General features: G+C 59.3%; 2 protein-coding genes across 2 annotated transcripts; one reads left to right on the forward strand and one right to left on the reverse strand.

Moving 5' to 3' along the window:
• Positions 1-492: 492 nt before the first annotated feature.
• Positions 493-9,945, reverse strand: EXOC3L1 (exocyst complex component 3 like 1). The gene is made up of 13 exons (XM_054397176.1): positions 9,723-9,945; positions 8,604-8,764; positions 7,290-7,509; positions 6,347-7,007; positions 6,042-6,159; positions 5,718-5,843; positions 5,510-5,610; positions 5,043-5,153; positions 4,800-4,929; positions 2,950-3,072; positions 2,216-2,371; positions 1,370-1,494; positions 493-679 (listed from the first exon to the last, which is right to left on the reverse strand). Exons 1-13 carry the CDS (start codon positions 9,943-9,945, stop codon positions 493-495), a joined length of 2,442 nt encoding a protein of 813 aa, XP_054253151.1.
• Positions 9,946-10,688: 743 nt separating this feature from the next.
• E2F4 (E2F transcription factor 4) lies at positions 10,689-26,739 on the forward strand. The gene is made up of 11 exons (XM_054397177.1): positions 10,689-10,844; positions 11,002-11,184; positions 12,587-12,696; positions 14,123-14,284; positions 14,673-14,716; positions 20,010-20,071; positions 20,849-21,134; positions 22,950-23,123; positions 24,574-24,621; positions 25,362-25,406; positions 26,624-26,739. The coding sequence occupies exons 1-11, from the start codon at positions 10,689-10,691 to the stop codon at positions 26,737-26,739; spliced, it is 1,386 nt and encodes a 461-aa protein (XP_054253152.1).
• Positions 26,740-27,477: the final 738 nt, after the last annotated feature.

Here is a 27,477-nt window from a genome sequence, read left to right on the forward strand (position 1 = left end):
ACCTCTGGGCTGAGACTTCCTGCTAAAACCCCCCTGCAAGCCTGGGTCTAGCAAGGCTCCACTCTACCCTGGAGTTGGGGTGGCCTCAGTCTCCCTGGCCAGGCCACGCTGGCTCTGAGGGTGGCATGAGACCAGGCAAACCCAGACACCTCTGCAGCCCCATGGAGCCCTGGCCTCAGCCCAACTGCAGAGCCCTGCCCTTTGCTCTGCAGCTCCTCTTTCTCCTGCAGGCAGGAACCCAGAGCCCAGCCACTCTCACCTCCTGCCTCAGCAGCCCAGCAGAGCAGCCAGGGGTTGGTCTCTTCCTGCCCCAGGTCTCCTGCAACTGGTGCATGCAGGGCACAGCTCAGCGAGGGTGGCATGAATCCAGACTGTCCCCAGCACAGGGCAAGGTGCTGCAGGTGGGGGATGCCATGGGTCCCCTCCCTTGTCGCCAGGCTTGCCCCTGGTTCTGTCCTGGTGGCAGGTCTGTGCGAGGGGCAGTGGGCAGCGTCAGGCACACTTGGCCTTGCGGAGGCAGAGAGGCAGCTCTGGCGCTGGCACCAGGATGGTGCTGAAGATGGGCTGGTAGCTGTCGGGTGGGACCTGGGGGTGCTGAGCCATCATCTCCAGCACCATGTGCCGCAGCTCCTTGGAGACATCGCCACGGAGATCCAGCAGGATGGAGATGTGCTCATCACTGGGCACAGAGCAAGGGGTGAGGCCGGGCACTGCTGCCCCATGCTCCGTCCATGGCACCCACAAACCTCCCCTGACCGAGGGAGCTGAAGTGGGGCTCTGCCCAGCCAAACATCAAACTGTGCCTGAAAACAACCCCCCCGAGCTCGTGAGCTTGGGTCGTGCATTTCATGGCTTCCATCTGGCCCTGCCACTGCTGGGTGGTGGCTGAGACTCCTCAGACTTTGGCCACTAAATACAGAGGGGAGACTCCCCAAGGGAGTTTGTGGAACTCGCCCAGGGTTTGTCCCACAGCAGACCTGGTTCTTTCTTTCCACCTTTAGAGGTCTCAAAAGAACAGGCTGCCCAGGGGGGTAGGTGAATCCCCGCCCCTGGAGGTGTTTCAGAGTTGCAGGGATGTGGTGCTGAGGGCCATGGGTCAGCCCCAGCCTTGGCAGAGTTGGAGAATGGTTGGACTGGATGAGCTTGAAGGGCTTTGCCAACCAAAAGGATCCTCTCATTCTCTGATCTTTGCCTTTAGGACTTTGCAAGAACTCAAATATGGAGTATGGGGAAGGAAGCCTCAGGGAGGAGAAAAATCCCAGGTTCCTTCCTGCTCTGCAGTGCAACCTCATGAGGTCCAGGGCAAGCCTGGCACTCCTGTGCAGACTGGTGCTGACCCCATCTCAAGACAGAGCTGAGCTGGGCTTACCTGACATCAGGATACTTGGTAATGAAGCCCAGCACCTCCAGGCTGAGCAGGGCTGGGTCTTTGAGGCAGATCAGCTCCCGCAGGGCAAAGATGGCCTCCAGGCTCTGCTGGCTCTGCTCCAGACCCTGGAAGTGAGAGCAGCCACACAGGACACAGGGAGGAGAGCACCACAGTGGCTACTGAGCTGCAGCCCACACCTCAGGGCCCAGTCCCTTGCAGCTGGTGTGTCCTCATGCAGCATGTCCCAACCACAGAACCCCAGAGCTGGGGATTGGAAGGGACCTCTGGAGCTCACCCAGTCCGATCTCCTGCTCCAGCAGGGCACCCACAGCAGCTTGCCCAGGAGCACAATGGCCAGGGGGGACTGGAAGCTCTCCAGACAAAGAGACTCCACAATCTCTCAGGGCAGCCTGCTCCAGGTCTCCAGCATCCTCACACCAAACAACTTTCTCCTCCAGCTCAGATGGAACCTCTTGGGTTCCAGTTTGTGTCCACTGCCCCTTGGCCTGTCCCTGGGCACCATTGAGCAGAGCCTGGCCCCAGCTTCTTGCCCCGCACAGGTCCTTTAGCTCTTGCTGAACACTGGGAAGCTCTCCTGTCCCCCTGATCCTGGAGTCAGGGTTCTGCAGCCTCCTCAGCCTGCACTGGGCAGGGCGGGTGATGCCCCAGGTCCCTCACCCAGCCAGTGCCTACATTCTGGCCCCCTGACTGCCCAGGTGCAGCAGTCTCATCCTGCCGATGGCCTGCTGCCCCCAGCCCAGATGCTGCAGGCTGGAGGGGAGCAGGGGCTGAAGCAGATGAGCTGTGAGCTGCCCCCCCGCTGTGCCCTCCCTCCCCAGCTCTCACCAGGCCACAGAAGAGGTCACGCAGCTGTGTGGCATCCTGCAGCAGGCGGTGGCACAGCTGTGCCCGCTCCTCCTGGCTCCTGCACACCATCTTCTGCTGCAGCAGAGCCCGCAGGTACTGGCTGGTCACTACCAGCTCGCTCTCTGCCAGGAGTAGCTGGGCAGGGGAGAGCTGTCAGTGCTGGGCATTGCCTGCAGGCCAGACCCCCACTGCCCCGGGAAAGGCAGAGGGGAAAGGGGGAGCAGGCAACACCGAGCCATGGGGACAACCTGCTGAGGAGCCATCTGGGTGGAGGGACAGAGAAGGTAGCTGAATTTGGGGGAAACTCTGAGCATCTGGAAATGGCCTGAAGTTGGACCAGGGCAAGTTTAGGTTGGACATTAAAACAAAACTTCTTCACCTGAAGGGTTCTCAAAGCCTAGGACAGGCTGCCCAGGGAGGTGGCTGAATGCCCATCCCTGGAGGGGTTTCAGAGAGGCAGAGATGTGGTGCTGAGGGATGTGGTTCAGCACCAGCCTTGGTAGGGTTAGAGAATGGTTGGATCCGATGATCTTAAAGGACTTTTCCAACCAAAAGGAGTCCCCGGTCCCAGGGCTGCTCTGGAGGACATTGGCTCCCCAGCAAACACAGCCACAGCTGTGATCCCTGCATCCTGCCCCCAGCATGGCACTCAGCTGCCCCAGCCCCTTGCCCTGCAGCAGATCAGCCACCTGAGGGACACCCCAGCAGCCTACCGTTGATATGGGCCTCCTGACGCGGCAGAAGTCCTTGCTGTACCTTTCCACCACCTCACACATGCTGCTGACCAGCGTAGACCCTGACAGCCACCTGTGGGAGGGCAGCTGCAGGCAGAGGGGCTGCAAGGGAAGGAGCAGTCTTGGGTGCCCTGCAGCACAGTGCTTCTGAGGAGCTGCAGCTGTGGCTGGCACAATGTTCCCCAGCCACTGCCCAGCTGCTGCTGGCAGTACAGAATCCCAGAGCCCAGCAGGGTGGGGTTGGAAGGGACCTCTGGAGCTCACCCACTCCCTGCTCAAGCAGGGCACCCACAGCAGCTTGCCCAGGGTCACAATGGCCAGGGGAAGTTGGAAGCTCTGCAGAGAAGGAGACTCCACAACTCTCTGGGCAGCCTGCTCCAGGCCTCCAGCACCCTCACACCAAACAACTTTCTCCTCTTGCTCAGATGGAACCTCTTGGGTGCCAGTTTGTGTCCACTGCCCATTGGCCTGTCCTGGGCACCACTCAGCAGAGCTTGGCCCCAGCTTCTTGCCCCCTACAGGTCCTTTAGCTCTTGCTGAGCATTGCTCAGCTCCCCTCTGGGGCTGCTCTTCTGCAGGCTCTCAGCCCCAGGGCTCCCAGCTTTTGCTCCTCACAGAGCTGCTCCAGGCCCCTCAGCAGCTTTGCAGCCTCCCCTGGGCTCTCTCCAGCAGTTCCCAGTCTCTCTTGACCAATACTCCAGATTGGGTCTGGACCATCAGGTTTTTCACCACACCTGTTCACAGTCAGAGGGGCAGGAGAGCCTCCGTTGCCCTGCTGGCCACACTCTTCTGAATGCACCCCAGGATCCTGTTGGCCTTCTTGCCCACAGGGGCACACTGCTGGCTCATGGGAAACTTGTGCTCCAGCACTCCCAGGTCCTTCTCCATGGAGCTGCTCTCCAGCAGGTCCCCCCTCACCTGTCCTGCTGCAGGAGGTGCAGAACCCTACACTAGCCTGTTGAACTTCCTGGCATTCCCTCTGCCCAGCTCTCAGCCTGCCCAGGTCTCTCAGAGCACATCCACTGTGCTTTGTGAACCCTGCAAGGCCCCAGTGCCAGCCAAAGCCCACAGCAATCAGGAGTGGCCTACCCTATGGAGTTATGGAACCACACTGTGGGTGTCCCTCCCTGACACCCAGAGATCCAGACTTTGGGGCTTTCCCTGGGTCATGCTCTGCCACCATGGACAGAGCTGAGCTGGGCAGAGCTGCTCCTCATACCCTTGTTTTTGGCCTGTCCTGCTGTGCTGTTTGATTCCCATCCCTCTGCACTTCCTTTGTGGGGACAGCACAGGTCTGGCCAAGGGCTCTGATCCCCCATCCTGCCCTGCTGTCAACATTCCCTCTGTGTCTGCTGGGCCCAGCGCAGCCTCCCTGCTGCCCACCAGGCCTTGCCCCTTGGCTGCTCCCTGGTTTCCGTGGCATTCCAGCCCGGAATAGCAGCGCCTTTGGCTATTCCTGGTTCCCATGGCGGCCTCCAGGAAAGCTAAATTTGACTGCAGGGCAGGAAGCCACCTGGGCAGCGCTCCTGGGCTGTGTCCTCCACACTGCTCTGGCTGCTTTCCTCCTGGCTTCCTGCCATGGCACAGCCCCAGAAAGGAGCCTGTGGCAGCCCAGGGTGGGGCCAAGGCTCCACATCCCCATGCATTGGGGTCTGAGGGCCAGCAGAGACAGAGTGGTGCTGGCTGTGGTGAGCTGCAGGTCTGGGAGTCAGGCTGGCCAAGGTGGCTACAGGAGGGAACCTGTGCCTGGGTTGGGGGAGCAGGGCTCTTCTCCCTGGGGACAGGTTTGTGGCAGCCCTGCCAGCCCCAGGGGCTGGGCATAAACATACCTGCAGGTCTAGGAGCAGCTCCTCCAGCAGCAGCTGGCAGGCCTTCTTCTGTGTCCTGTCCAGAGCAGCCTGCAGGGACGCAGGCACCTCTCTGCGGGCAGCATCGGGGTGCAGGGAGGAGACAGAGGAGCTGGAAGAAGGGAGGGGAGAGAGCCTGGGAGGCAAGGTGATCCTCGGGGGGATGTGGTTTCCTTGTGGGTGGTGGGGGTGCTACAAGATCTACAAGGTGCTGGTTGATGTTACCTGAGGGCCAGGCTGTTGTTGAGCATGGCCAGCAGGTAGGAGACATAGAACCTGGGCACGCTGCGATCCCTCTGGTGCTCCTTCCCACACTGCACCAGGGCGTCCCGCAGCCTGCAACCCAGTGAGGCAAGGTGGGCACAGCCACCAGCACCTGGAGCTGGCATGCTCTTGGGGGCATGTGGACATCCCATAACCCTCCCAGTCGCTTGGCAGGGCAGGACAGTGGGACCCATTCTGCATGCTGCTGGAGCACAGGGCTCAGTGCTACAGGGGAGACCCTAGGGCAGCAAGCCGTGGAAGCTGACGGCCCCGAGGGCTGAGAGAGTAGCCCCATGGGCAGAGCAGGCTGCTGAGCCCTGGGCAAGGGCTGGGTGCCCCACAGCACATCTCCACCATCAACCTGTGGTGCTTGGCCGTGGGACCCAGGGTCTGTGAGGACAGGCAGGGATGCGAGGGGCTCTACTGACCGACCCAGAAATGCCTCCAGCTGCTCCAAGGCCATGTTGTAGACCTTCTGCTGCAGAGAATCTGTGATCAAGGAGGCTACCTGGATATTTTCATTCAGCATCTGCAGAAGGAGAGGAAGTTAGAGGCAAGTCAGTGAAAGGCTGCAGGCTACCATCTTTTCCCTGGGGGCTCTCAGCGTGACCATGCCCCATGGCGCTGGGGGTGCACCTGCATGACAATGACAGGCAGAGCTGACTGGAAGAAGCCCTGATGATCTGTCTCAGGTTCCTCTTCCCTGAACCACTCCTTGAATTCCACCTCCAAGGTTCTCTGCATCCACTCGAGCACACTAGCCTGTGGGATGGACACCCACCAGGATCACCCCAAGAATTCAGGTGCTGACTTCCTTGAGTTCCAGCACCTAGAACAGCAGCAAGCCTTGGGCCTCATCCCACAGGCTTACTGTGCCCTGCTGCTGTCAGAGCAGATGCTGGCACAGTGGTGGTGGTTCCCATGCCCACACCATGCATGTGTGCTGTCCCACTCACCCACCTTGACTTTCACTACATATTTCCTCTCTGTCTGTTCCACCAGCTCAGGAGACATCAAGGGGCCCAGAGCAGAAACGTCCACTTCTGGGAGAAGGTCAGGGTGTGCCATCATCTCTGAGCTGCAGGGCAGAGGTGGCACAGGGCTGGGCACACCTGTGCTCACCAGCAGTTCCTACCTCTCCCTCTGCCCTCCCAGTGGTCATCTCCAGACAGCCAAAGCCACTCTTCCAACGCCCCCTGTGGCTGGTGGGCTGGAGGACAGTCCACAGCCTCCCTGGTTTGGTGGGTGCTGGGGCTGGTGCTGACCTGTGGTACACGCGCAGCGCCCACTCCAGCAGCAGAAAGAGCCCCTGCTTGTCCAGGTCCTCTCGGAGGAGGTCCTGGAGGTGGCTGGAGAGGGCCTGGTGGTAGGCGGCAGTGCAGAGGCCCAGGATGTTGTAGTGAGCTGGGACACACTGGACCATGAGGTCCTTCACCACCCGCAGCTCGGACACGATGTCCTCCCTCAGCGCCGCCAGGTGCCTGGCCAGCCCCGGCCCTGCGGTGCCTGCATGGGCGGCACGTAGCCGAGCTCCAGCCAGGCTCTCCTGCAGCACGTGACAGAACTTCTGCCTCCAGCCCTTGGGGCGGCCGGGGGGCAGGAAGGTGGCCTCCAGGAGCAGAGTGTCATCGATCTTCTCCTCCCGCTCGATGATCCTCACGGCGGTGACGAAGAGGGATGGGTCCTCACGCACCAGCCGCAGGCTGCTGCCCACGATGCCCCACAGCTGCTTGGCCAGGCTCTCGTTGAGCTCCTGCAGGCCACTGAAGTAGGACAGCACAGGTGCCTGGGTGCCGGAAAGCCCACGGAGGTGCAGCTGGGATAAGATGTCATCCCGGAGGTGCTCCATCACCATCAGCTCTGCGTGGGCCTCCAGAAGATGCTGCCCATGGAGCAGCTGCAGGGTGTGGGAAAAGGCCTCGTGGACTGTGGAGGAGGGAGGAGAGATGCTGGGAGTGAGCGTGGGGGGCACAGAGGGGACTGGCACCAGGGTCAGGGGTGTAGGCTATCAGGGAGATGGCAAGGGAACAGGTCTGAGACCAGGGGCTCTGGGAACACCACATGGGGTCAGGCCCTGCAGAGGCCTTCATCCACAGAGCCTTCCCAAAGCCAGGCAGCAGTTCCCTGCTGTAGCTTTGCCAGCAGCCCTGCATGGGGCCCAGGGTTGAAGCCCTCCCCAGATACAGCAGGAGGAGGCCAGAGCCTTACCTGAGAAGAGCTGGGGCAGCACCTGCATCACGGATGCCAGCTGCACATGCTCCACCATCAGTGCCCGCATCTGCCGCAGGCCCTGGCACTGCTCTGCACTGTCCAGCAGGGCCCACCGGGCAGCCCCCAGCTCCTGGCACACGTCCTGCACCTCCTGGGCCGCTGACCGCAGCTGCTCCAGCCCTGTGCTCACTCCCTCCAGGTAGGACTGTACAGTCGACTGGGGAGCAGAAGAGGACACAGGGGCACTAGGGAAGCTCTCGCAGTGGAGGACATGCTCGCTGCTCACCCAGCCTTTCCAAGGCTCTCCTGCAGGCATTCTCCCAGCCCCACAAGGTCACATCTGCCTCTGCCATCATGACCTCATGTCCCAGACCTTTCATGGTCCCATCAGATTCGAGCACTCCCAGCTTTTAGCAGTTGGAATGGCTCATTGCACTCTGCTCTAGGTAAACTGAGTCACAGACTGCTACAGGGTCGGGGCAATGGCTGCTATGCAGGACAGGGGAGAAGGGCATCGCTTGGAGGTGACCAAGGCAGCAGGGTGAGCAGCAACCAGAGGTCTCCTTTCAGTTTTAAAGGATTACTTTGCTTCTGCAGAATATTTGCAGGCCAGAGGATCCCCACATACCCCCTCACCAAGGCACCTCAGTGGCCATGCTGACCCTCCTCCCAAATGGATCTCCGTCTTTTCCATGCCCATCTCCATGCCCTGTCCACCCATTTAACTCCTGGCTCTTGGTGCCAAGGAGTGCTTTTACCCAGTGTCTCCAGAAGCAGGTTGTTTTCTCTGGGGCCACATCACTTAAAACCAGATTGCCTCCTGGACAATTCATCCCCAATGAGGTGGGAGAAACCATCTCCAAAAGAATCAACAGAAGGATGAGGTTACTGGTTCCCTGGGTACATGAGCAGATTTGCCCTGAGCAGGGGGGAGCACATGGGGACTGGGCCAGCCCTGCCAGATGGGTGTAGAGATGGAGTTTCTCCCATAGGGATTTTCTGGGATGAGATGGGGATGGGGATCCAGTGGTGGGACTCCTGCCATCACTGGAGACTGAGGACACTCATTTTAACACTACAGACACTGCCCAGAGGAAGGGCAGGAGGTGCTGGTGGGGTTCACCAAATCCTTTGCCCCACACAGTTGTGTTTCTCCCACCAAGCACCAGCCAGAGCGCAAGATTTTGCCAGAAGTGGGGAGAAAAAAGGTGACTGCCATGACGATGGGAGAGGACACCCCATCTGGGATCCCTGTTCTGGGTGGTGGGGAGGCTGCAGGTGTCCTTGGTGTGGGCTGTGGCAAGCACCCACCTTCAGCCGGGACTGGATGGAGCTGTTCCTCTGTGTCTCCCGGCTCCGGTACTGCCCCAGCCCCTGTAGTTTCTCGGGGCGATAGAAAACCCCTGAAGCCCATTTCAGAGCAGCTCCTCTCGCCAGCTTCTCAGCCTTCTCTGCTTCTGGCCACTCCTCGTCTGTGCGTGAAGCAAGGGGTTAAGGAGCACAAGAGGCTAAGGAGCACAAGGAAGCCTGTCCTGGCAGGGCAGGAAGGGCCCCTGAGGCCAGAGTCAGGAAGCTGTCACCAGTGAACTTCCAAGCACACCCAGATGTGGGAAACCAGGCAGCAGGTCCTGCTGTGGGAGCCCCTGAGGTGCCACTACCAGAGACTGGAGTTGTCATAGTGGCTGTGGGAGGCAGAAGGCTGCCCCAAGGAGCTGTCCCCCAGCCTGCCAGCTCAGGCTGTGCCCTAGGCAGAGCACACAGCCCCACCACTCGCCCCAAACACAGACTGCATTGTCTGAAGGGGGGTCTGATGGCACCTGATGGCTTCCCAGACCTGGCTCAGACATCAGGGGCAGGACTGAGGCTTCACCAGTGAGTTAGCAAGAGGGATGGGGAGATGGCAGTTCTCACACGGAGAACCATCCTGCAGTGAGGCCAGAGGCTCCTGGTGTCCCAAAGGCAGCCACGTAGCTGTGGGGTGCCATGATGGCCCCCTTGGCACAGGGTCCAAAGCTATGCCAAAGGCCTTGTGGCCAGAGTGGAGGGCTCAGGACCGATGTGGTTATCACATGCCAGCCCCCAGCCCCAGGTTCCATTGTTTCCCCCACCCCAACTCCAGCACCACTCCACAGCCCTACGGGGGATGTCACCCCGTGCCTAGCCAGCCTCCTGCCCTGCTGGGGACCTGCATAGGCACCTTTGGGGACCGGGGGCTTCGGCGGTGGTAGTGCTGCGAGCAGAGCTGTGGGGTGGGCTGCCTGCCCCCGGCGCAGTCACCACCCTCAGAAAGCAGAGTCAGGCTCCACACCCCCGGAGCAGCAGCAGCAGCCCCAGCCCCGGCACCGGGAGAAGGCGCAGAGGGGCAGGAGAGCCCCCGAGCCGTGCTGCAGGCATCGGCATCCCTCCCGGGGCTGGCCGCGTCCCCGTTACCTGTGGGGCTGGCGGCGTGCCGGTCCCCGGCAGCCATGCCCACGGTCCGCGGGCCGAGCGAACCGCGGGCCGGGGCAGGGTCGGCAGCCGCTTCCTCCGCGCCAGCAGCCGAGCTGCTCGGGACCTCTTTGTGCGCCCCTGAGCACGGCAGGCTCGGCGGGAGGGGCAGGCGGCACGCACGGGAAGCCGCCGCGGATGTGCGGGGCTCGGCAGCACACGTCATGACCTGCGTGCCCTTCCCAGAGCGTCTGGGGAGCAGGCATCCCGCCGTGTGCCTTCCTGGCACAGCCTAGGAGCAGGCATCACACCCTGTTTGCTTGTGCTGTCACCTCCAGTTGGCTCCCCATGGGCATCACTGAGCTGCCCAGGCTGGAGAAGCCCTTTCAGAGCACAGTGCAGATGTCAGCCTAGCACTGAGGAGTCCTCAACTGCAGCACATCCCTCAGCACCGCACCCACACGACTCTGAAACGCCTCCATGGGGATGGGGGCTGCACCACCGCCCTGGGCAGCCTGGGCCAGTGCCCGAGAGCCCTTGCTCGAACGAATTTTTTCCTCGTATCCGACCTGAACCTCTCCTGGCACAACTTGAGGACATTTCTTCTTGTCCTGTCACTTGTTACGTGAATAGACCAACTCCCACCTCACTGCAGCCTCCTTTCAAGGAGCAATGAGGTCTCCCCTCAGCCTCCTCTTCTCCACACTAAACACCTCCAGGTCCCTCAGCTGCTCCTCCCCAGCCCTGTTCTCCAGACCCTTCCCCAGCCCCACGGCACACAGCCTCTCTCCCTGCCCCTCAGCACTGTCCCGCTGGCAGCCAGCCCGGCTCTGGAGGACAGGGTGGGTGCCTTGGGTGCTCCTGATGGACACCAGCCCAGGCTGGCTCCTTCCCTGCACCCTCTGCACCCACGGGATGCAGCAGCTAGGGAACGGTCCACAAAGGCTGACCCAAGGGCAGGCAGCGGCGATGGCTCCTTCCTGGCTAACGCACTTGGAGACATGCCCTGCACACGCCGCCCTGCCCGGGCACAGGCGATTCAGCCTGGCGCTGGGCGTTTTACAGCAAGCAGCTGTGGCGGCAGCCCCCAGACTCGCCGCAGCCGGGCAGTGCCACCGGCGCACGGCGGGGGGGTGGGGGTGGCCACACACCGCGAGCCCTACCCGGGATGCAGGCGGGGTGATGCCCATGGCGCACGCCCCCACGGGGCCCCTCACGGCGCGGCCGTTGTTTCGCCGCCGGCCCGCCCCGGAAGCTCCCGTGGTGCCCGGCGGGTCGGAAGCGGAAGCGCGGCCGGGCCGGGGCCGGTGGCGGGCAGATGGCGGAGTGCGGGCCGCAGCCCCCCGGGGGTGGGAGCGCGGCTGCGGGGGCGCCGAGCCGGCATGAGAAGAGCCTGGGACTGCTGACCACCAAGTTCGTGTCGCTGCTGCAGGAGGCCAAGGACGGCGTGCTCGACCTCAAGCTGGTGCGGGGGCTGCGGCGGACGGCCCCGCCGCACCGGGACGGGGCTGCCGCCGGCGGGTGTAGGGTGTGGGGGCCGACGGCGGGGCCGCTCCCCCGGCCGGGTTTGGAGCGAGGGAGGCGGGGCCCGACAGGTGGGGGGGATAAGCGGCGTCCTCAGGGGGGTCCCGAGGCTGCGGCAGATGGCACGGCCGCGGGGGCTCTGCCCCGGCCCTGCCTGCCTACGCTCCCGGGGACAGAGGAGGTAGAGGGCCCTGCCTGCTGTTGGCAGGCCTCCGGGTGCTTCAGTCTGCCCGTATGCTGCCTTCCGGCCCCAGGCCAAGGTGCTGCTTGGTCACTGCACGACCGCGATGCAGCTGTGGGCAGCTGCCGAGGCCTATGGACACCTACAGAAGCTGCTCCTCCTCGCTGCCCTTTGCCTCGAGTTTGCAGCACAAAGGGGAGTGTGGTCAGGTTCATCTCTGGCAGAGCCTGTAGGGAAGTGCCTTGGGAACGTGCCCTGCTTCTGCAATTTGAGGATTTCTGTAGAATCACAAAAGCCCTCTGAGATCATCCAGTCCAACCATCAGTCCAACCCCACCACAGAGAACAGGGCTGGGGAGGAGCAGCTGAGGGACCAGGGGCTGTTTAGTGTGGAGAAGAGGAAGCTCAGGGCAGACCTCATTGTCCTCTACAGCTTCCTGAGAGGAGGCTGCAGTGAGATGGGGTTGGGCTCTTCTCTAGTCTCAGGTGATAGAAGAAAAGAAATGTCCTCAAATTATGCCAGGGGAGGGTTAGGTTGGGGATTAGGAACAATTCCTTTGCTGCAAGAGTGGTCAGGGATTGGCACAGGCTGCCCAGGGAGGTTGTGGATTCCCCATGCCTGGGGTGTTCCAGAACCATGTGGCCATGGCACCTGGGGAGATGGCATAGTGGCCATGGTGGTGTTGGATTGCTGGCTGGACTGGATGATCTCAGAAGGCTATTCCATCCCAAACCAGTTGATGAGTTCTGTGGACCTGCCTCCAGAAGCGGTGCTAGTGCTCTACCAAGGTTTTAGAAAGCCATTTTGAGTGGTGGCCTGGCTGAGCTGTTGTCCCTCACACAGCAAGCTCTTGGCATTCCTCTTCCCATGCTCATCTTGCCCCTGAAAGAGTTTTGAGAGTGCCTTGGAGCATGACTCTGTTCCTGGGGAAGGTTGATTTTTGGAATAGCTGCAATTTGGTTTGTGCTTGGAGGCAGTAAGGAAAGTACCACAGGGGTCACTGACTCCTTGTGGTCACAGTGACATTGAGCAGATGGTTTTGTGACCTGGGGTATTGGGACAGGGGAGGTGGCCAGCAGAGCACTCAGCCAGGCATGGTCTGAGAGGGGAAGGAGTGAAGCAGGACCCAGGCTGAGGGCTCAGTGTCTCACCCCTCCTGCAGGCTGCAGACACCTTGGCCGTGCGGCAGAAGCGGCGGATCTACGACATCACCAACGTGCTGGAGGGCATTGGCCTGATCGAGAAGAAGTCCAAGAACAGCATCCAGTGGAAGTGAGTGGTAGAGGTGGCCTGAGTGCTGCACAGGTCCCCTCAGGGCCAGGGCTAGGAGACACTGGGTTAAACTGCTCTGGTTGGAGCATGAGGGCACTATGCTGTGCTGGTTCCTTTCCCATGCCCTGTTTGGAGCATGAGGAGTTGGTTGGATGCTCACATCCAGAGGGTAGTGGTCAGCTGCTCCACAAGGAGATTGATGACAAGTGGTGTGCTCCAGGAGGTCCATATTGATATGTTGACATCTCCATTAGTGGGGTAGAGTACACAGCAGGCTTGCAGGTGACACCAAGCTGAGTGGCACAGTTGACAGGCCTGAAGGACAGGATCCATCCATTGGGACCTGGACAAGCTGGAGAAAGTGGAACATGTGAACTTCATGAGGTTCAACAAGGCTCCAGTCCCTGAGTCAGGACAATCCCCAGTATCAACCCAGACTGGGGCTGGAGAGCAGCCCTGAGGAGAAGGACTTGGGGGTGCTGGGGGTGCTGAGCTGGAGAGGAGCTGGTATTGAGTGCTGCCAGCCCAGCCCCAGCCTGTCCTGGGCTGATCCCCGGCAGTGTGGGCAGCAGGGGCAGGGAGGGGATTCTGCCCCTCTGCTGAGACCCCTCCTGCTGTGCTGGGGCAGCTCTGGAGTCCTCAGCGCAGACAGGGACCTGTTGGAGAAGGGCCAGAGGAGGCCACAGCAATGCTGGCAGGGCTGGAAGCCCTCTGCTGTGAGGCCAGGCTGAGAGAGTTGGGCTTGGGCAGCCTGGAGAGGAGAAGGCTCCAGGGACACCTTCTGGTGGCCTTGCAGTGCTGGAAGGGACTCTGAGAAAGCTGTGGACAGAGTTTGGAGCAGGGCCTGTGGAGACAGGCCAAGGGGTGATGGTTTGAACTGAAAGTGGGAGATTGAGAGTGGAGAGAAGGGAGAAATGTGTGACCCTGAGGGTGGGGAGAGCCTGGCCCAGGCTGCCCAGAGAGGTGGGAGCTGCCCCCTGGCTGGCACCACTGCAGGTCAGGTTGGTTGTGGCTGTGAGCAGCCTGCTCTGGCCTGGGCTGTCCCTGCTGGCTGCAGGGGGTTGGACTGGGTGGCCTTTGGAGGTCCCTTCCCATCCAAGGCAGTCTGTGGTCCCATGGTGCAGTGAGGGCAGCTGCAGCACCCCTAGTGTCTCTCTTACATACGAAGCATTTGCAGTGCCTTGGACCAGGAACAATTCCTGCCCTGGCACTGGAGATGGGGGAGAGCCCTGCCAGGCTGCAGGATGTAGGAGGATGGCACCAAACCCTGGTGTGCTGGAAGGTGGCTACAGATGAGGCTTTCTGAGCCATCTGGCCTTGGCATGTGCCAGGAGTGGTGGCGAGGAGGGCGGCAGCTTACTGAGGGGTTGGGGCTGGCCTGGGTGTCTCCAGGGGCTGATGTGTGTCCCTGCTGATGTGTGTCCAGAGGGGTGGGCCCTGGCTGCAACACCCGAGAGATAGCTCACAAGCTGATCGAGCTGAAGGCAGACATCGAGGACCTGGAGCAGCGTGAGCAGGAGCTGGAGCAGCAGAAGATGTGGGTGCAGCAGAGCATCCGCAACGTCACCGAGGATGTGCAGAACAGCAGATATCCTTTGGGCCAGGGCTACTGCCCTGCTTGGGGCAGAGGGCTGCTGCTGCCCTCCTGTGGGGACTCTGCCCAACCTGGCAGCCCGTGTACTCTGCTCTGCCTGGCTTCTATCTGGCTCTTTGAGGTGAAGCCTCCCAGAGTGCTGACCACGATGAGAAAGTGCTGTTCTGGGAAGCACAGAGGCCACTTGCAGTGCAGAGCTGCTCTTGGGGCTCACCTGGCTGAGGCTGTCAGCTCTGACAAGGACACAGCTTGCAGACTTCACCACCTCAGAGCGTGGCAAGAAGCCTTCTGTGAGTGGCATGTCTTGGGGTCAGGCAGGAAGCACCAAGCAGCTTTTTAGTTTGCATAGGAAGCTGCAGCTTTTCTCCTTAACCTTGGACACCTTAGCATATGTGACACATGAGGACATCTGCAAGTGCTTCACAGGTGAGGAAGTGCTTTTCCCTCCTGCAGGCTGCCAGCCTGGCCCAGCTGTTCTTCCCCCTGTACTGGGCACTGGTGAGGCCACACCTTGAGCACTGGGTGCAGTTTTGGGCCCCTCACTTGCAGAAGGACATTTGAGGAGCTGCAGAGGAACCAACAAGGCCACAAAGGGACAAGAAAGTGCAACAAGGGTGGGAAAGGGTCTAGAGAACAGAGCTGGGGAGGAGCAGCTGAGAGACCTGGGGGTGTTTAGTGTGGAGAAGAGGAGGCTGAGGGGAGACCTCATTGCTCTCTACAGCTCCCTGAGAGGAGGCTGCAGCGAGGTGGGAGTTGGTCTCTTCTTCTAAGGAACAAGTGACAGAATGAGAGGAAAAGGCCTCAGGTTGCATCAGGGGAGGCTTAGGTTGGCCATGAGGAGCAATTTCTTCCCCAAAAGGGTTTCCAAGGCCTGGCCCAGGCTGCCCAGGGCAGTGGTGGAGTCCCCATCCCTGAAGGGGTTTCAAAGCCATGGAGCTGTGGTGCTGAGGGCCATCGTTAGTGCTGGGTTAAGGATTGGACTCCATGATCTGAAAGGCCTCTTCCAGCCAGGACTGTTCTGTGATGCCAGCAGAGAGGAGGCAGTAGAGCAGGGGCTGCCTAGCAGCACTAAGCATGAGCTCTGACACCACCCTGGGTCTGGTCCCAGGGGTAAGCTGTAGCTGTTCTGTCACCATCAGAGGGGGAGGTGTCCCCCTGCCCTGGTGTCTGCAGGAGCAAAGCTGCAGTCTGAGGTCTGTTTGCTGGGGGTCACCCCTTGGTTGGGCATGGGGTGTGGTGGAGGCCCTTGCTGTTAAGGGTTTGGGTGGATGTGTTGTAAGAAAAACTTTGATGCCTGATAGATCTCTGGGTGTGAGCAGGGAAGTGCTCTGAGAAGTGGTCCCTGAGCTGCTTTTGTGCCCTTCGACATGAGTGCAAGGAGGAGGTGAAGAGAGGCAAGAAGGGAACACACCAAGTGTGACCTCCCTGCTGAGAGCTGCCTGCCCACACAGCCATGTGTGTTGCCTCTGGGGGCCAGAGGGCAGGAGTCCCTCAGCAGTCTCTGTCTCTCCTCTGTTGCCAGTTTTAATGGTAGCTGCAGGGCCAAAAGGCCACCAAGGGCTGGTGGGCAGTGTGTGGTGTGGCAGACAGCAGCACAGGACCTGTGCCCCTTCCTTTTGGGGGGAAAAAATTGTTCCTCATGTCCAACCTAAACCTCCCCTGGAGTGACTGGAGGTCTTTTTGTCTTGTCCTGTTGCTTGTTCCTTGGGAGAAGAGCCCAACCCCCACCTGGCTCCAGCCTCCTCTCAGGGAGCTGTAGAGAGCAATGAGGTCTTCCCTCAGCCTCCTCTTCTCCACACCAAACCCCCCCAGCTCCCTCAGCTGCTCCTCCCCAGCCCTCTTCTCCAGACCCTTCCCCAGCTTCCTTGCCCTTCTCTGGACTCCCTTCTGCCTTTCTTGGCTTCCCTTGTTCACCAGACTTCATGCTGCTTGAGTCTTGCTGCTGCCTTTGGCCTCACCACCCCCTTGATGTTTCTTCTGATGTCCACTAGCACTGCTGGGGGGCAGGGATTGTGCTTTCACTTTGACAGTGCCTGGGGTCAGGGCACTGCTAGCAGGCTGGAAGAGCTGCCTGAAGGCCAACAGCTTACTGCTGTGCTTGAGTGCTTTGCATGTCACTGCAGCTGCTCTTTGTCACCCAGATGGTGTCTGCAGCCAGACCTCACTGAACACAGAGGGCAGATCTTCACAGAGTCACAGAACTGTCAGGAACTTCAAGGCTCATTCCAACCCCCCTGCCATGGGCAGGGACACCTCACACCACAGCAGGTTGCTCACAGCCACCTCCAGCCTGGCTGCAAAAACCTCCAGGCAGGAGGCTTCCACCACCTCCCTGGGCAACCTCTGCCAGTCTCTCACCACCCTCCTGGGCAAGAATTTCTTCCTCACATCCAATCTCAATCTCCCCACTTCTACTTTTGCTCCATCCCCCCCACTCCTATCACTCCCTCACACCCTCCAAAGTCCCTCCCCAGCTTTTTTGGAGCCCCCTTCAGATCCTGGAAGGCCACAAGAAGGTCTCCTGGGAGCCTTCTCTCCAGCCTGCACAACCCCAACTCTCTCAGGCTGTCCTCAGAGCAGAGCAGCTCCAGCCCTCTGCTCCTCCTCCTGGCCCTTCTCTGGACACCTTCCAGCCCCTCCAGAGCCTTCCTGGAACAGAGGCTCCAGACCTGGACCCAGAGCTCCAGGTGTGGTCTCAGCAGAGTGGAGCAGAGGGGCAGAATCCCCTCCCTGGCCCTGCTGGCCACACTTCTCCTGCTGCAGCCCAGGCTCTGCTTGGCTCTCTGGGCTGCAAGTGCTCACTGCTGGCTCCTGTTGAGCTTCTCAACATCTTGCTGAGGCAGGTCTGAATTCCTCCCAGGACAGGAGCTGGATCCATGGTTTTGCATCCTCTAGTCAAGTTTTCCTGTAAGAATATCCTTTATGTGACTTACTTCCCCTTTCCTGAGCCATCTGAGCCTTGCAGAGATTCTTTGTTGGACCTCTGTGGAGCAGGCTGAACTTCAGTTCCTGTTGTAGGTGACCCTGCTGTAGCAGGGGGTTGGACTGGATGATCTCCAGGGGTCCCTTCCAACCTCACCATGCTGGGGTTCTGATTTTTCTGACTGACTGCTCTTGAACTCAAAGTGAGTTAGGGCTTGGAGGTTTCTATGTGGCTCTTGCCAGCCATATGATTTGCATTAACTGAAAAAGGAGAAGTCAGAGGCTTTAGTGCCTGGGAAAGGGAATTGCTCACTGGGTGCTGGGATGCACTTTGCACTTGTGGACCCCTGAGGAAGGAGAAGCAGCCTGCAGGCTAGGGGATGAGAGAGTTGGGGAGAGGGTTCTGCAGTGGCACTGTCTTCAGAACCAACAGCTCTTAGAGCTTCAGCTTCTGCCTCTGAGCTCCATGGTGCATCTCTGCTGTCTCATCACAATGGTTTCCATTAGTGCACAGGAAATTTGTTGAGGGAATCTCATCCCACTGACAGCCCCTGGGGGGAGTTCATCTCTGTACCTTCTGCTACCCCTTAGATATCCTGCCTGACAATCCAGACAGGGGCAGGGAAGCTGGGGAGGAGCAGCTGAGGGACCTGGGGGTGTTTAGTGTGGAGAAGAGGCTGAGGGGAGACCTCATTGCTCTCCATAGCTCCTGAGAGGAGGCTGGAGCCAGGTGAGGGTTGGGCTCTTCTCCCTAGTCTCAGCTTATAGGAGTGGAAATGTCCTGAAATTGTGCCAGGGGAGGCTTAGGTTGGAGAGGAGGAATAATTTCTTTGCTGCCAGAGTGGTCAGGGATTGGCAGAGGCTGCCCAGGAAGGTGGTGGAGTCCCCATGCCTGGAGGTGTGCCGGAACCATGAGGCCATGGCACTTGGGGCCAGGGTTTAGTGGCCATGGTGGGGTTGGGGTGAAGGCTGGGCTGGATGACCTGGGAGGGCTTTTCCAATCCCAACAAGTCTGTTATTCCCAGATGAGCTCTTCTGCTGTCCCCTCTCTCTCCTGGCCCTGGGGATCTTCTGTGCTCATGACCAAGTGAGGCTTGCTGTAAGGCACTTCTCAGTGTGGCCACTGACCACAGCAAAGTTTTACCTTTCCAGGAGGAAGCTGCTGGCTCTGAATGCATCTGATGGGCACAGCTCTGATACTTCTCACATTTCTCTAAGCCCAGGCATGGCCTGGAAGCTGCTGGCCTGGGGCTGTTCTATTACTAGAGGTAGAAAATCACAGTCATGGAATGGTCTGGGCTGGAAGGGACCTCCAGAGCTCATCCAGTCCAACCCCTGCAGTCAGCAGGGACATCCTCCTGTAAAGCAAGTTGCCCAGAGCATTGTCAACCCTCACCTTGAATATCTCCAGGGATGGAGCTTCAACCACCTCCCTGGGCAACCTCTTGCAGTGTTCCTGCAGCCTCCTGGTGCAGAGCTCTTAAGCTGCTGCAGAACCTGGAAAGGAAAGCTGCTGCCAGTCCTGTGTGTGCTGGGCTCTGCACAGGACCCAGGGAAGAACCACAGAGTACTAGGGGCTGGGAGGGACCTCTGGAGATCATCTCTAATTCAACCCTCCAGCTAATACAGGCCCACCTAGGTCAGGTCACACAGGAGCATGACCAGGGGCTTTTGGAATCTCTCCACAGAAGGAGACTCCACAACCTCTCTGGGCAGTCTGCTTCAGGGCTCCAGCACCCTCACACCAAAGAAGTTTCTCCTTATGGAATCATTTTGGTTTGAAAAGCCCTTTCAGATCATCCAGTCCAGCCACTCTCTAACCCTACCAAGGCTGGTCCTAACCCATGGCCCTCAGCACCACATCTCTGACTCTTTGAAACACCTCCAGGGCTGGGCACTCAGCCACCTCCCTGGGCAGCCTGTGCCAGGCTTTGAGAACCCTTTCAGGGAAGAAGTTTCTTCTCCTGTGCAACCTAAACTTCCCCTGCTGCAATCTGAGGACATTTCCTCTCTTATCACTTGTTCCTTGGGAGCAGAGCCCAATCCCCACCTGGCTGCAGCCTCCTCTCAGGAGCTGTAGAGAGCAATGAGGTCTCCCTCAGCCTCCTCTTCTCCACACTAAACACCCCTAAGGTCCCTCAGCTGCTCCTCTCCAGCCCTCTTCCCCAGCTTTTTTGCCCTTCTCTGGACCTGCTCCAGCCCCTCAGTGTCCTTCTTGCAGTGAGGGGCCCAAAGCTGCACCCAGTGCTCAAGCTGTGGCCTCACCAGTGCCCAGCACAAGGTCAGATGGAACCTTCTGGGTTCCATTGCCCCTTGCCCGGTCACTGGGCACCACTGACAAGTGTCTGGCCTCATCTCTTGCCCCTCACCCTTGAGATGTTGATGAGCACACAGCAGCAGGCAGCTCCCTGGCCAGCAGAGCCTGGGAGGTGCTGGTTTCAGGTGTGGGTACTGCAGCTGGAGGGTGCCCTGCTATGCCTTTTCAGGGCTGTGCACTCCACTGTTGCCATCTGAAGGCTGTGGCAGCAGGGTGCAGGACCTTCCCTTTAGGATGGAGATGTTCTTGGAGGGGTTTTAAGCCTAGAGGGATGCTGCTGAAAGCCTTCAGGACTGCTCTGGGGGCAGCCTTGCAGGTTGTGTGTGCCCTGGGCTGCTGGCACACCGGGAGCGGTGCCATCTCCGGTGGGTGTCGATGGCAATGCTCCAGGAGGTGGAGGCCTCAAGTGGGGGGGGGGTGTCCTTTGTCAGTGCTTCATTGTCACCAGAGCAATGTGCTGACCCCAGGCTGTGTTCACAGGTGACACCCTCCTTGCCATCCGAGCCCCCTTGGGCACACGTTTGGAGGTGCCCATCCCTGAGGTGAGTGCTGCAGGTGTTGGGGGCAGGAGTGGGAGTGCTGGGGAGGGGGTGCTACTGAATTGACCAGATTGGGAGCTGGCACTTGGGGATCCTAGAGTCCTAGAATGGGTTGCATTGGAAAGGAACTTAAAGCTCATCCAGCTCCACCCCCCTGCCATGGACAGGGACACCTCTCACCAGCACAGCTTGCTCAAGACCTAATCCAGCCTGGCCTGCAACACCTCCAGGGAGGGGGCAGCTATAGCCTCCCTGGGCAACCTGTGCCAGTGTCTCCCCAGCCTCACTGCCAACAATTTCTTCCTCATCTCCACTCTCAGTCTCCCCTCTCCCAGCTCAGAGCCGTTGTCCCTCATCCTGGCACTTTCAGCCCTTTCCCAAAGTCCCTTCCCAGCTCTCCTGGAGCCCTTCAGGTACTGGAAGGCTGCTCTGAGGTCTCCCTGGAGCCTTCTCCTCTCCAGAGGGTTTCATGGAGTCAGGAACTGGTAACCCAAGGAAGGCTCCAAGTGTGAAATAAGTGCCAAGAATCTCTGTTTGGAAGGCTGTGAGCAGTGACAAGAGCTCCAGGGAAGAGGACAGGTCTGGGAGTCAGGGCAGGTGTGTGTGGATCCTTTCTGCCCTGCCTGGACAGCACATCCTGCCTCTGGGAACTGGGAGGAGCTTTCAGTGCATGGCTGTGGTTTAATGCATGGCTTAATCCCAGACTTATTTTGCTTGGAAAAGGCCTTTCAGATGATCAAGTCCAAGCACTGTCTATGTTTTGCTTTTGCCTTGTCTCAGGGCCTCAATGAGCAGAAGAAGTACCAGATCCACCTGAAGAGCACCAGTGGCCCCATTGACGTTCTCTTGGTAAACAAAGACGCTTGCAGCTCTCCTCCTGTGGTGCTCCCTGTCCCTCCCCCTGAGGACCTCATCCAGTGCCAAGCTGCCACACCCTCCAAGCCACAGATCCCAGCACCCACCCAGCTGCAGGAGGCTTCAGTTCCCAGCAGCACCCAGCCCTCCACACCAACCCCCACCAGCACTCAGGACCACGGCTGCCCCGAGCAGAAAGCCAGCAGCACAGGTGAGGGGAGGCACCAAGGGGCTGCTGGCCCCGGGGCAGAGCTGCTCCTTGGCCTGGTCATGGTCAGCTGCAGGCACAGGGAGCACCTCTGCCTTTGCTGCAGTGAGCTTCACCTCTTGTCCTGACCAGCGGCACTGACAGCTGCTCTTGCAGGAGCATGAGCTCCAGCCCAGCATGCTGGGTTGATGCCATGGCTGGAGGGGGCAGTGCCAGCCTGTGGGAGTGGTGGCTGGGGAGGGCTGAGCATGCAGACCCCTCTTTGTGCAAGGCTCTTTTCAAGTCTCAAGCTCAACTTCCACATTAGGCAGACTCAACAATACCAGACTGAGGCTGGTTGTGGCTTTGTGCAGCTGCATTCTGAAGGCCTCCAGAGGTGGAGATTCCCAGCTTCTTGGGAGAGCCCCTCAGGGCTGCAGAACCCTCTCAGGGAATTCCTTTTTCCTGATGTCTGGATCCCCTGAGCTGCATCTCCTGCCCATTGTGCATGTTGCATTGGTTGGCACCACTGAGGGGTTCTGAACTCCTGCACATTCCCTGCAGGTAGCTACAAGCTGCTGTTAGGTTGCCCTTGGACTTCATTTTGCCTGGCTGCACAAGCCCAGCTCTTTCCACCCCTCCTCACAGGCCATGTGCCCTAGAGCCCTGGCCAACATGACAGCCCAACATGGCAGGGTCTTCTCCACTTCTTTCTCAGACTAGAGGATGGCCAAAACTGGACACTCCTCCAAGAGCATCCTCAGTCCTGAGCAGGCAGAGAGTAGCCCCTCTGTGCTGGCCACACTTCTCCTGGTTGTGGCTTGCTGCCTGGCTTGTGCTGCCTGCTCTGAGGGCAGCCTGGCACCACTGAGCAAGAAGCCTCCTTCCAGGCAGCTGTCCCTGCTTGGCCCTGCTCTTTGCTGTGGGGCTGGGAGGAGGTGGCAGATGTCACTAGGAGGAAGCAGAGGACACTGACCTCAGAGAAAATGTTGACCTGCTGGAGGGTAGGGAGGCTCTGCAGAGGGACCTGGCCAGGCTGGATCCGTGGCTGAGGCCAATGGGGTGAGGTTCAACAAGGCCGAGTGCTGGGTCCTGCCCTTGGGTCACAACCACCCCATGAAGGCTCCATGTTGGGGGCACAGTGGCTGGAAACTGCCCAGTGGAAAAGAAAATGTGAATTAAGTCCTCACCTTCAGCAGCTGAAGATGAGCCCAGGGGGTGCCCAGGTGGCCAAGAAGGGCACCAGCAGCCTGGCCTGGATCAGCAATGGTGTGGCCAGCAGGAGCAGGGCAGTGATGGTGTTCCTGGACTGGGCACTGGTGAGGACTCAGCTTTGGGTTCAGTTTTGGCCTCTCACTCCAAGAATGACATTAAGAGGCTGTAGAGGGTCCAGAAAAGGGCAGCGGAGCTGGGGAAGGGTCTGGAGAAGAGGGCTGGGGAGGAGCAGCTGAGGGAGCTGGGGGTGTTTACTGTGGAGAAGAGGAGGCTGAGACCTCATTGCTCTCTACAGCTCCTGAGAGGAGGCTGCAGCCAGGTGGAGTTGGTCTCTTCTCCCAAGAAACAAATGATAAGAAGAGAGGAAATGACCTCAGGTTGCAGCAGTGTAGCTTTAGGTTGGATATCAGAAGAAAATTCTTCACTGGAAGGGTTCTCAGACTGGCACAGGCTGCCCAGGGAGGTGGCTGAATGCCCAGCCCTGGAGGTATTTCCAAGAGGCAGAGCTGGGGTGCTGAGGGCCGTGGACTAGCCCCAGCCTAAGCAGAATGGTAGGAGTGGGTGGTGTGGGAGCCCTGTTCCAGCCTGCCTGGCTGTGACGTGGCTGTGCCCTGGCTCTTGCAGGAGGCAGTGTGCCAGCAGCAGAGCCCAGGAGCGGTGAGCTGGAGCCCCTGGGCAGCGTGGCAGCAGCCAGCTTGGACACTCAGGCACTGCAGTCCTCTGCCTCCCTGGACAGCAGCTCCATCCTACCCAGCCCCTCCTCCTCCTTCGAGCCCATCAAGCCTGACCCCACTGGAAGTGAGTATCCCACCTCCACCCGAGTCCTGCTGTGGGGCCTGGGGAAAGCTGAGCCCTGCTCCCTGTCCTGCCAGCATGAGCAGCCATGGCCCTGTGGGGCTGCTGGGGAACCTGGTCCGGAGGTGACTCTGGCAAGCCTGGGGTCCTGCCACTTTCTGTGACATCAGAGGAGCTGCCAGGGATGACCACCTGACACATCTCTGCTGTTAGGTGCAGGATTAGTCACTTTCAGTCCCCAGTGCAGTGCAGGGTCCCATTTTGGGATTGTGTGAAGCTGCAGAATTTTCATCCATCTGTGAGAGCTCCTTGGTGACTCCTGGGGAGTCCTTCTGTAGAAGAGCTCTTGGCTCCGTGCTCCTCCCTTATTCAGCAGCACTTCATCTGTCTCTACGGATCCTGAGGCTGCCAGTGCACACTTGGGAGCTCCTCCACATGCCTGCTGAGCTGAAATGGGCTTTAAAAAAGCAGCACTGGAGCCTTCTGCCAGGCAATGACAGGGTGGCCCAAGGACAGAAGCATTCTCCAGAAGCCATTCTGCTGGTTTGCAATGTCCCTGCACTGCAGGCACCCTCTGGGCTGGAGGGTTGTGGCTGGGAGAGGAAACCTTATTGCAGTATGTGCTTGAGAGAAGTGGGAACTGGTCATGTCTTGGACTGGCTGTGGCCCAGTAGGGCCATGAGGACTCTCTGAAAACATGTCCTCACTCTACAGCTCCAGGGACCTGTTGGAGCAGGGCCAGAGGAGGCCACAGCAATGCTGGCAGGGCTGGAAGCCCTCTGCTATGAGGCGAGGCTGACAGAGTTGGGCTTGGTCAGCCTGGAGAGGAGAAGGCTCCAGGGACACCTTCTGGTGGCCTTGCAGTGCTGGAAGGGACTCTAAGAAAGCTGTGGACAGAGTTTGGAGCAGGGCCTGTGGAGACAGGCCAAGGGGTGATGGTTTGAACTGAAAGTGGGAGATTGAGAGTGGAGAGAAGGGAGAAATGTTTGATCCTGAGGGTGGGGAGAGCCTGGCCCAGGCTGCCCAGAGAGGTGGGAGCTGCCCCCTGGCTGGCACCACTGCAGGTCAGGTTGGTCGTGGCTGTGAGCAACCTGCTCTGGCCTGGGCTGTCCCTGCTGGCTGCAGGGGGTTGGACTCGGTGGCCTTGCAAGGTCCCTTCCCATCCAAACCATTGTACAGAGATAAGTGGAGGTGGTGGATGGAAGCTAGCACCAGGTGGGGCCTGCACACAGCTGCTGGCTCTGCTCCCTTTCCTGGCCCCCAGCTCCAACAGGCTGATTTTAAAGCAGTTGGGCTGAAGTGTTGTGTCATTTCAGCAGAGCCCTGGCCTGTGAGAGCAGTGTCTGGGTGGCACTGGGTGATTTGGGTGCCCAGGACTGTGGGTGATGAGGCTGTGAAGCACTTCAGACCCTTCATGTGGTGATGTCAACCATTTGCTTTGTTGTGTTTGCAGTACTGGAGCTTCCCAAAGAGCTGTCAGAGATGTTTGATCCAACCAGAGGTAGGTTTGCTCCCTCACCACAGCCTGGCTCTCTGCCCAGCTACCCACACATGGGGGACACTTTGCCTTAGTCACTCCCTGTGGGGTTCTATTGGGGATGGAAGGTGCTGTGGTCACTGGTGGCTGCTGGCTCCACCTGGAGCTGGGCACTCCTGCAGTTCCTGGTTTCTCTGTGTGGTTTTGTGTCTTCGGTAGAGTTTGCCAGTGTGCAGATCATGCAATCATAGAACCATAGAATGGGAGGGGTTGGAAGGGACCTGTGGACATCATCCAGTCCAAGCCCCCTGCCAGAGCAGGGCATCCAGGGCAGGTCACACAGGAACACATCCAGGTGGCTTTGGAAGCTCTCTAGAGAAGGAGACTCCACAATGTCTCTGGGCAACCTGCTCCAGGCATCCAACACCCTCAGATCCAAACAAGTTTCTCCTCCTGTTGAGTCCTGAGGCACTTCCTGAGGGCTGTGAAGAAGTCAGGCTTTGCCAGCTGAATTTCAGGAGCTGGTTGAGTTTCCTGTAGAGTGGTTTGGGGCATCAGCTAGTGCAGGGGTGGAGCACAGTCCCTTCAGATCTGACACCAATTTTCCTTTCCCTGAGCCTCTTTTTGCCACTGCCTGCTGCCCACGCAGGGGCTTGGCCAGGGAGGGGTTAACAAGAGTAAGGAGCACCCTAGGCAGGGTGGGGAACTTCAAGGGAACAGGCCAGGAAATCAGTGTTGCTTAACCCTGCTTGTCTCTTCCCCAGAATGTATGAACTCTGAGCTGCTGGAGGAGCTGATGTCCTCTGAAGGTGAGTTTTGAGTCTCCCTTCATGGTGTGGCCTTTCCAGGGGAGCAAGACCACACTGTGTGACGTAGAACCACAGACCTGGTTAGGTCACAGAATGGGAGGGACCTCTGGACATCATCCAGTCCAACCCCCCTGCCAGAGCAGGTCACACAGGAACACATCCAGGGGGGTTTGGAAGCTCTCCAGAGGAGACTCCACAACCTCTCTGGGCAGACTGCTCCAGGCCTCCAGCACCCTCACACCAAACAAGTTTCTCCTCCTGTTCAGATGGAACCTCCTGGGTTCCTGTTTGTGTCCACTGCCCCTTGTCCTGTCCCGGGGCACCACTGAGCAGAGTCTGGCCTCAGCCTCTTAACAACCACCCCTCAGATATTTACAGACATTGATCAGATCCCTCTCAGCCTAAACACCCGCCAGGGCTCTCAGCTTTTCTCCACAGCAGAGATGTTCCAGGCCCTTCATCATCCTCATAGCCTCTGCTGGATTCTCTCCATCAGTTCCCTGTCTCTCTGGAACTGGGAAGTGACATTGGCTTTCCTCCAGTCCTCAGGCACCTCCTCTGTTCTCCATGACCTTTCAGAAACGATGGAGAGATCACTGAGTGCCACTGTTAACCCAGCATCCCCTCCAGGGATGGGGACTCCAACACTGCCCTGGGCAGCCTGTTCCAGGCCTTGACAACCCTTGTAAGGGGAAGAAAATGTTCCTCATGTCCAACCTGAACCTCCCCTGGGGCAACTTGAGACCATTTTCCCTTATCCTATTGCTTGTTCCTTGGGACAAGAGCCTGACCCCCCACCTGGTTTCAGCTTCCCTTTGGAGAGCTGAGAGCCAAAAATCCTCCCCTGAGCCTCCTTTTATCCAGGCTGAAGAACCCTGGTTGACGGAGCTGCTCCTCACCAGGCTTGTGCTCTGGATCCTTTTCCAGCTGCGTTGGACCCTCTCCAGCAATGTCCTTGATGTCCTTCTTGCAGTGAGGGGCCCAAAGCTGAGCCCATACCCAGCTTGCCAGCTTCCCTGGCTCTGGGCACAAGCTGTTTCCCTGTGCTGGCTGTGAGGACCAGCAGAGCCTCTCCCTTCCATACTGCAGAGATGACCTGAAGCCCCTCAAAGCCTGCTGCTGTCAGGTGTCCTCCTCAGGCTGTGGTGCCTGCCCCTGGCTGGCAGCTCCCCCCTCACCCCTGCCCTCTGTCCCACCCCTGCCTTCTGTCCCCGCAGTGTTTGCTCCCTTGCTGCGCCTGTCTCCTCCACCTGGAGACCACGACTACATCTACAACCTGGACGAGAGTGAGGGTGTCTGTGACCTCTTTGATGTGCCTGTCCTCAACCTCTGAGCCGCCCCTGTTGGCATAGCTGCTTGGCATGGCCCCTGTGGGCACAGCTGCTGCTGGGACTCTTTGCCAAGAGTCTGGTTTTGGATTCCTTCTGTGCTGGAGCTCGACGGGGGAGCCACTCAGAGATGCTCACCTGTGGACTCAGAACCAAGAGATGTGGACTTGCAGGTTGGGAGCCTCCCTGTAGCTGCTTCTTCCTCTGCTGCCCGTGCAGGGGGTGTGTGCCCCTCAGCCCCCATCTCCCTCTCCACCACACCCTGGGCCTCACTTCACAGGGGCTGTGTTTTAGTCTTCCCAGTTCACCCATGGAGTTTGCCCACCTGCCTCTGAGCTTCCTCATTGCTGCCTGCCTTGGTTTTGTCCTGCACTGCCAGAGGCACTTTGCACCTCCTAGGTGCCAGCTGCTGCCAGGAGCCCTGCAGCCGTGGTCAGTCCCACACCCAGAGGTAGTTCACTGGATGCTGAGCAGGTCAGGCTGGGGTGGTTGTGCTGCTGAGTGACAGCCAGGAGACAACACAATAGTACCCAGTGGCCATTTCTTCAGTGGCTGCAGGCCAAGCTGGGATGTTTGCCAAGGAAAAGCACTTTTTTTTGTTTTCTTAGCCAGTTGTGCCTCCTGGTGGGATTCAGGACTTGAGTGTTGCTATTGGGACCCAGGCATGCTGGTTCTGCCGAGGCAGGAGCCCAGGAGCTCCGGCTCCATGGGCAGCAGCTGTGCTGGATTTCACAGGGCTACAG

This window comes from Indicator indicator, chromosome 42 (assembly GCF_027791375.1).
Source record: "Indicator indicator isolate 239-I01 chromosome 42, UM_Iind_1.1, whole genome shotgun sequence".
Taxonomy (NCBI): Eukaryota; Metazoa; Chordata; class Aves; order Piciformes; family Indicatoridae; genus Indicator; species Indicator indicator.

What these genes read in the sequence shown, in the direction of transcription:
- EXOC3L1 (XM_054397176.1), bottom strand. Translation starts at nt 9,945, where the DNA reads ATGACGTGTGCTGCCGAGCCCCGCACATCCGCGGCGGCTTCCCGTGCG. An exon ending in CCATCCAGTCCCGGCTGAAG is followed by an intron (nt 7,510 to 8,603) that starts GTGGGTGCTTGC and finishes TCTGCTCCCCAG; the next exon opens with TCGACTGTACAGTCCTACCT. An exon ending in TCAGGAGGCCCATATCAACG is followed by an intron (nt 2,372 to 2,949) that starts GTAGGCTGCTGG and finishes TCCCCTGCCCAG; the next exon opens with CTACTCCTGGCAGAGAGCGA.
- E2F4 (XM_054397177.1), top strand. Translation starts at nt 10,689, where the DNA reads ATGGCTCCTTCCTGGCTAACGCACTTGGAGACATGCCCTGCACACGCC. An exon ending in GCGTGCTCGACCTCAAGCTG is followed by an intron (nt 11,185 to 12,586) that starts GTGCGGGGGCTG and finishes CCCCTCCTGCAG; the next exon opens with GCTGCAGACACCTTGGCCGT. An exon ending in GGAGCTGATGTCCTCTGAAG is followed by an intron (nt 25,407 to 26,623) that starts GTGAGTTTTGAG and finishes CTGTCCCCGCAG; the next exon opens with TGTTTGCTCCCTTGCTGCGC.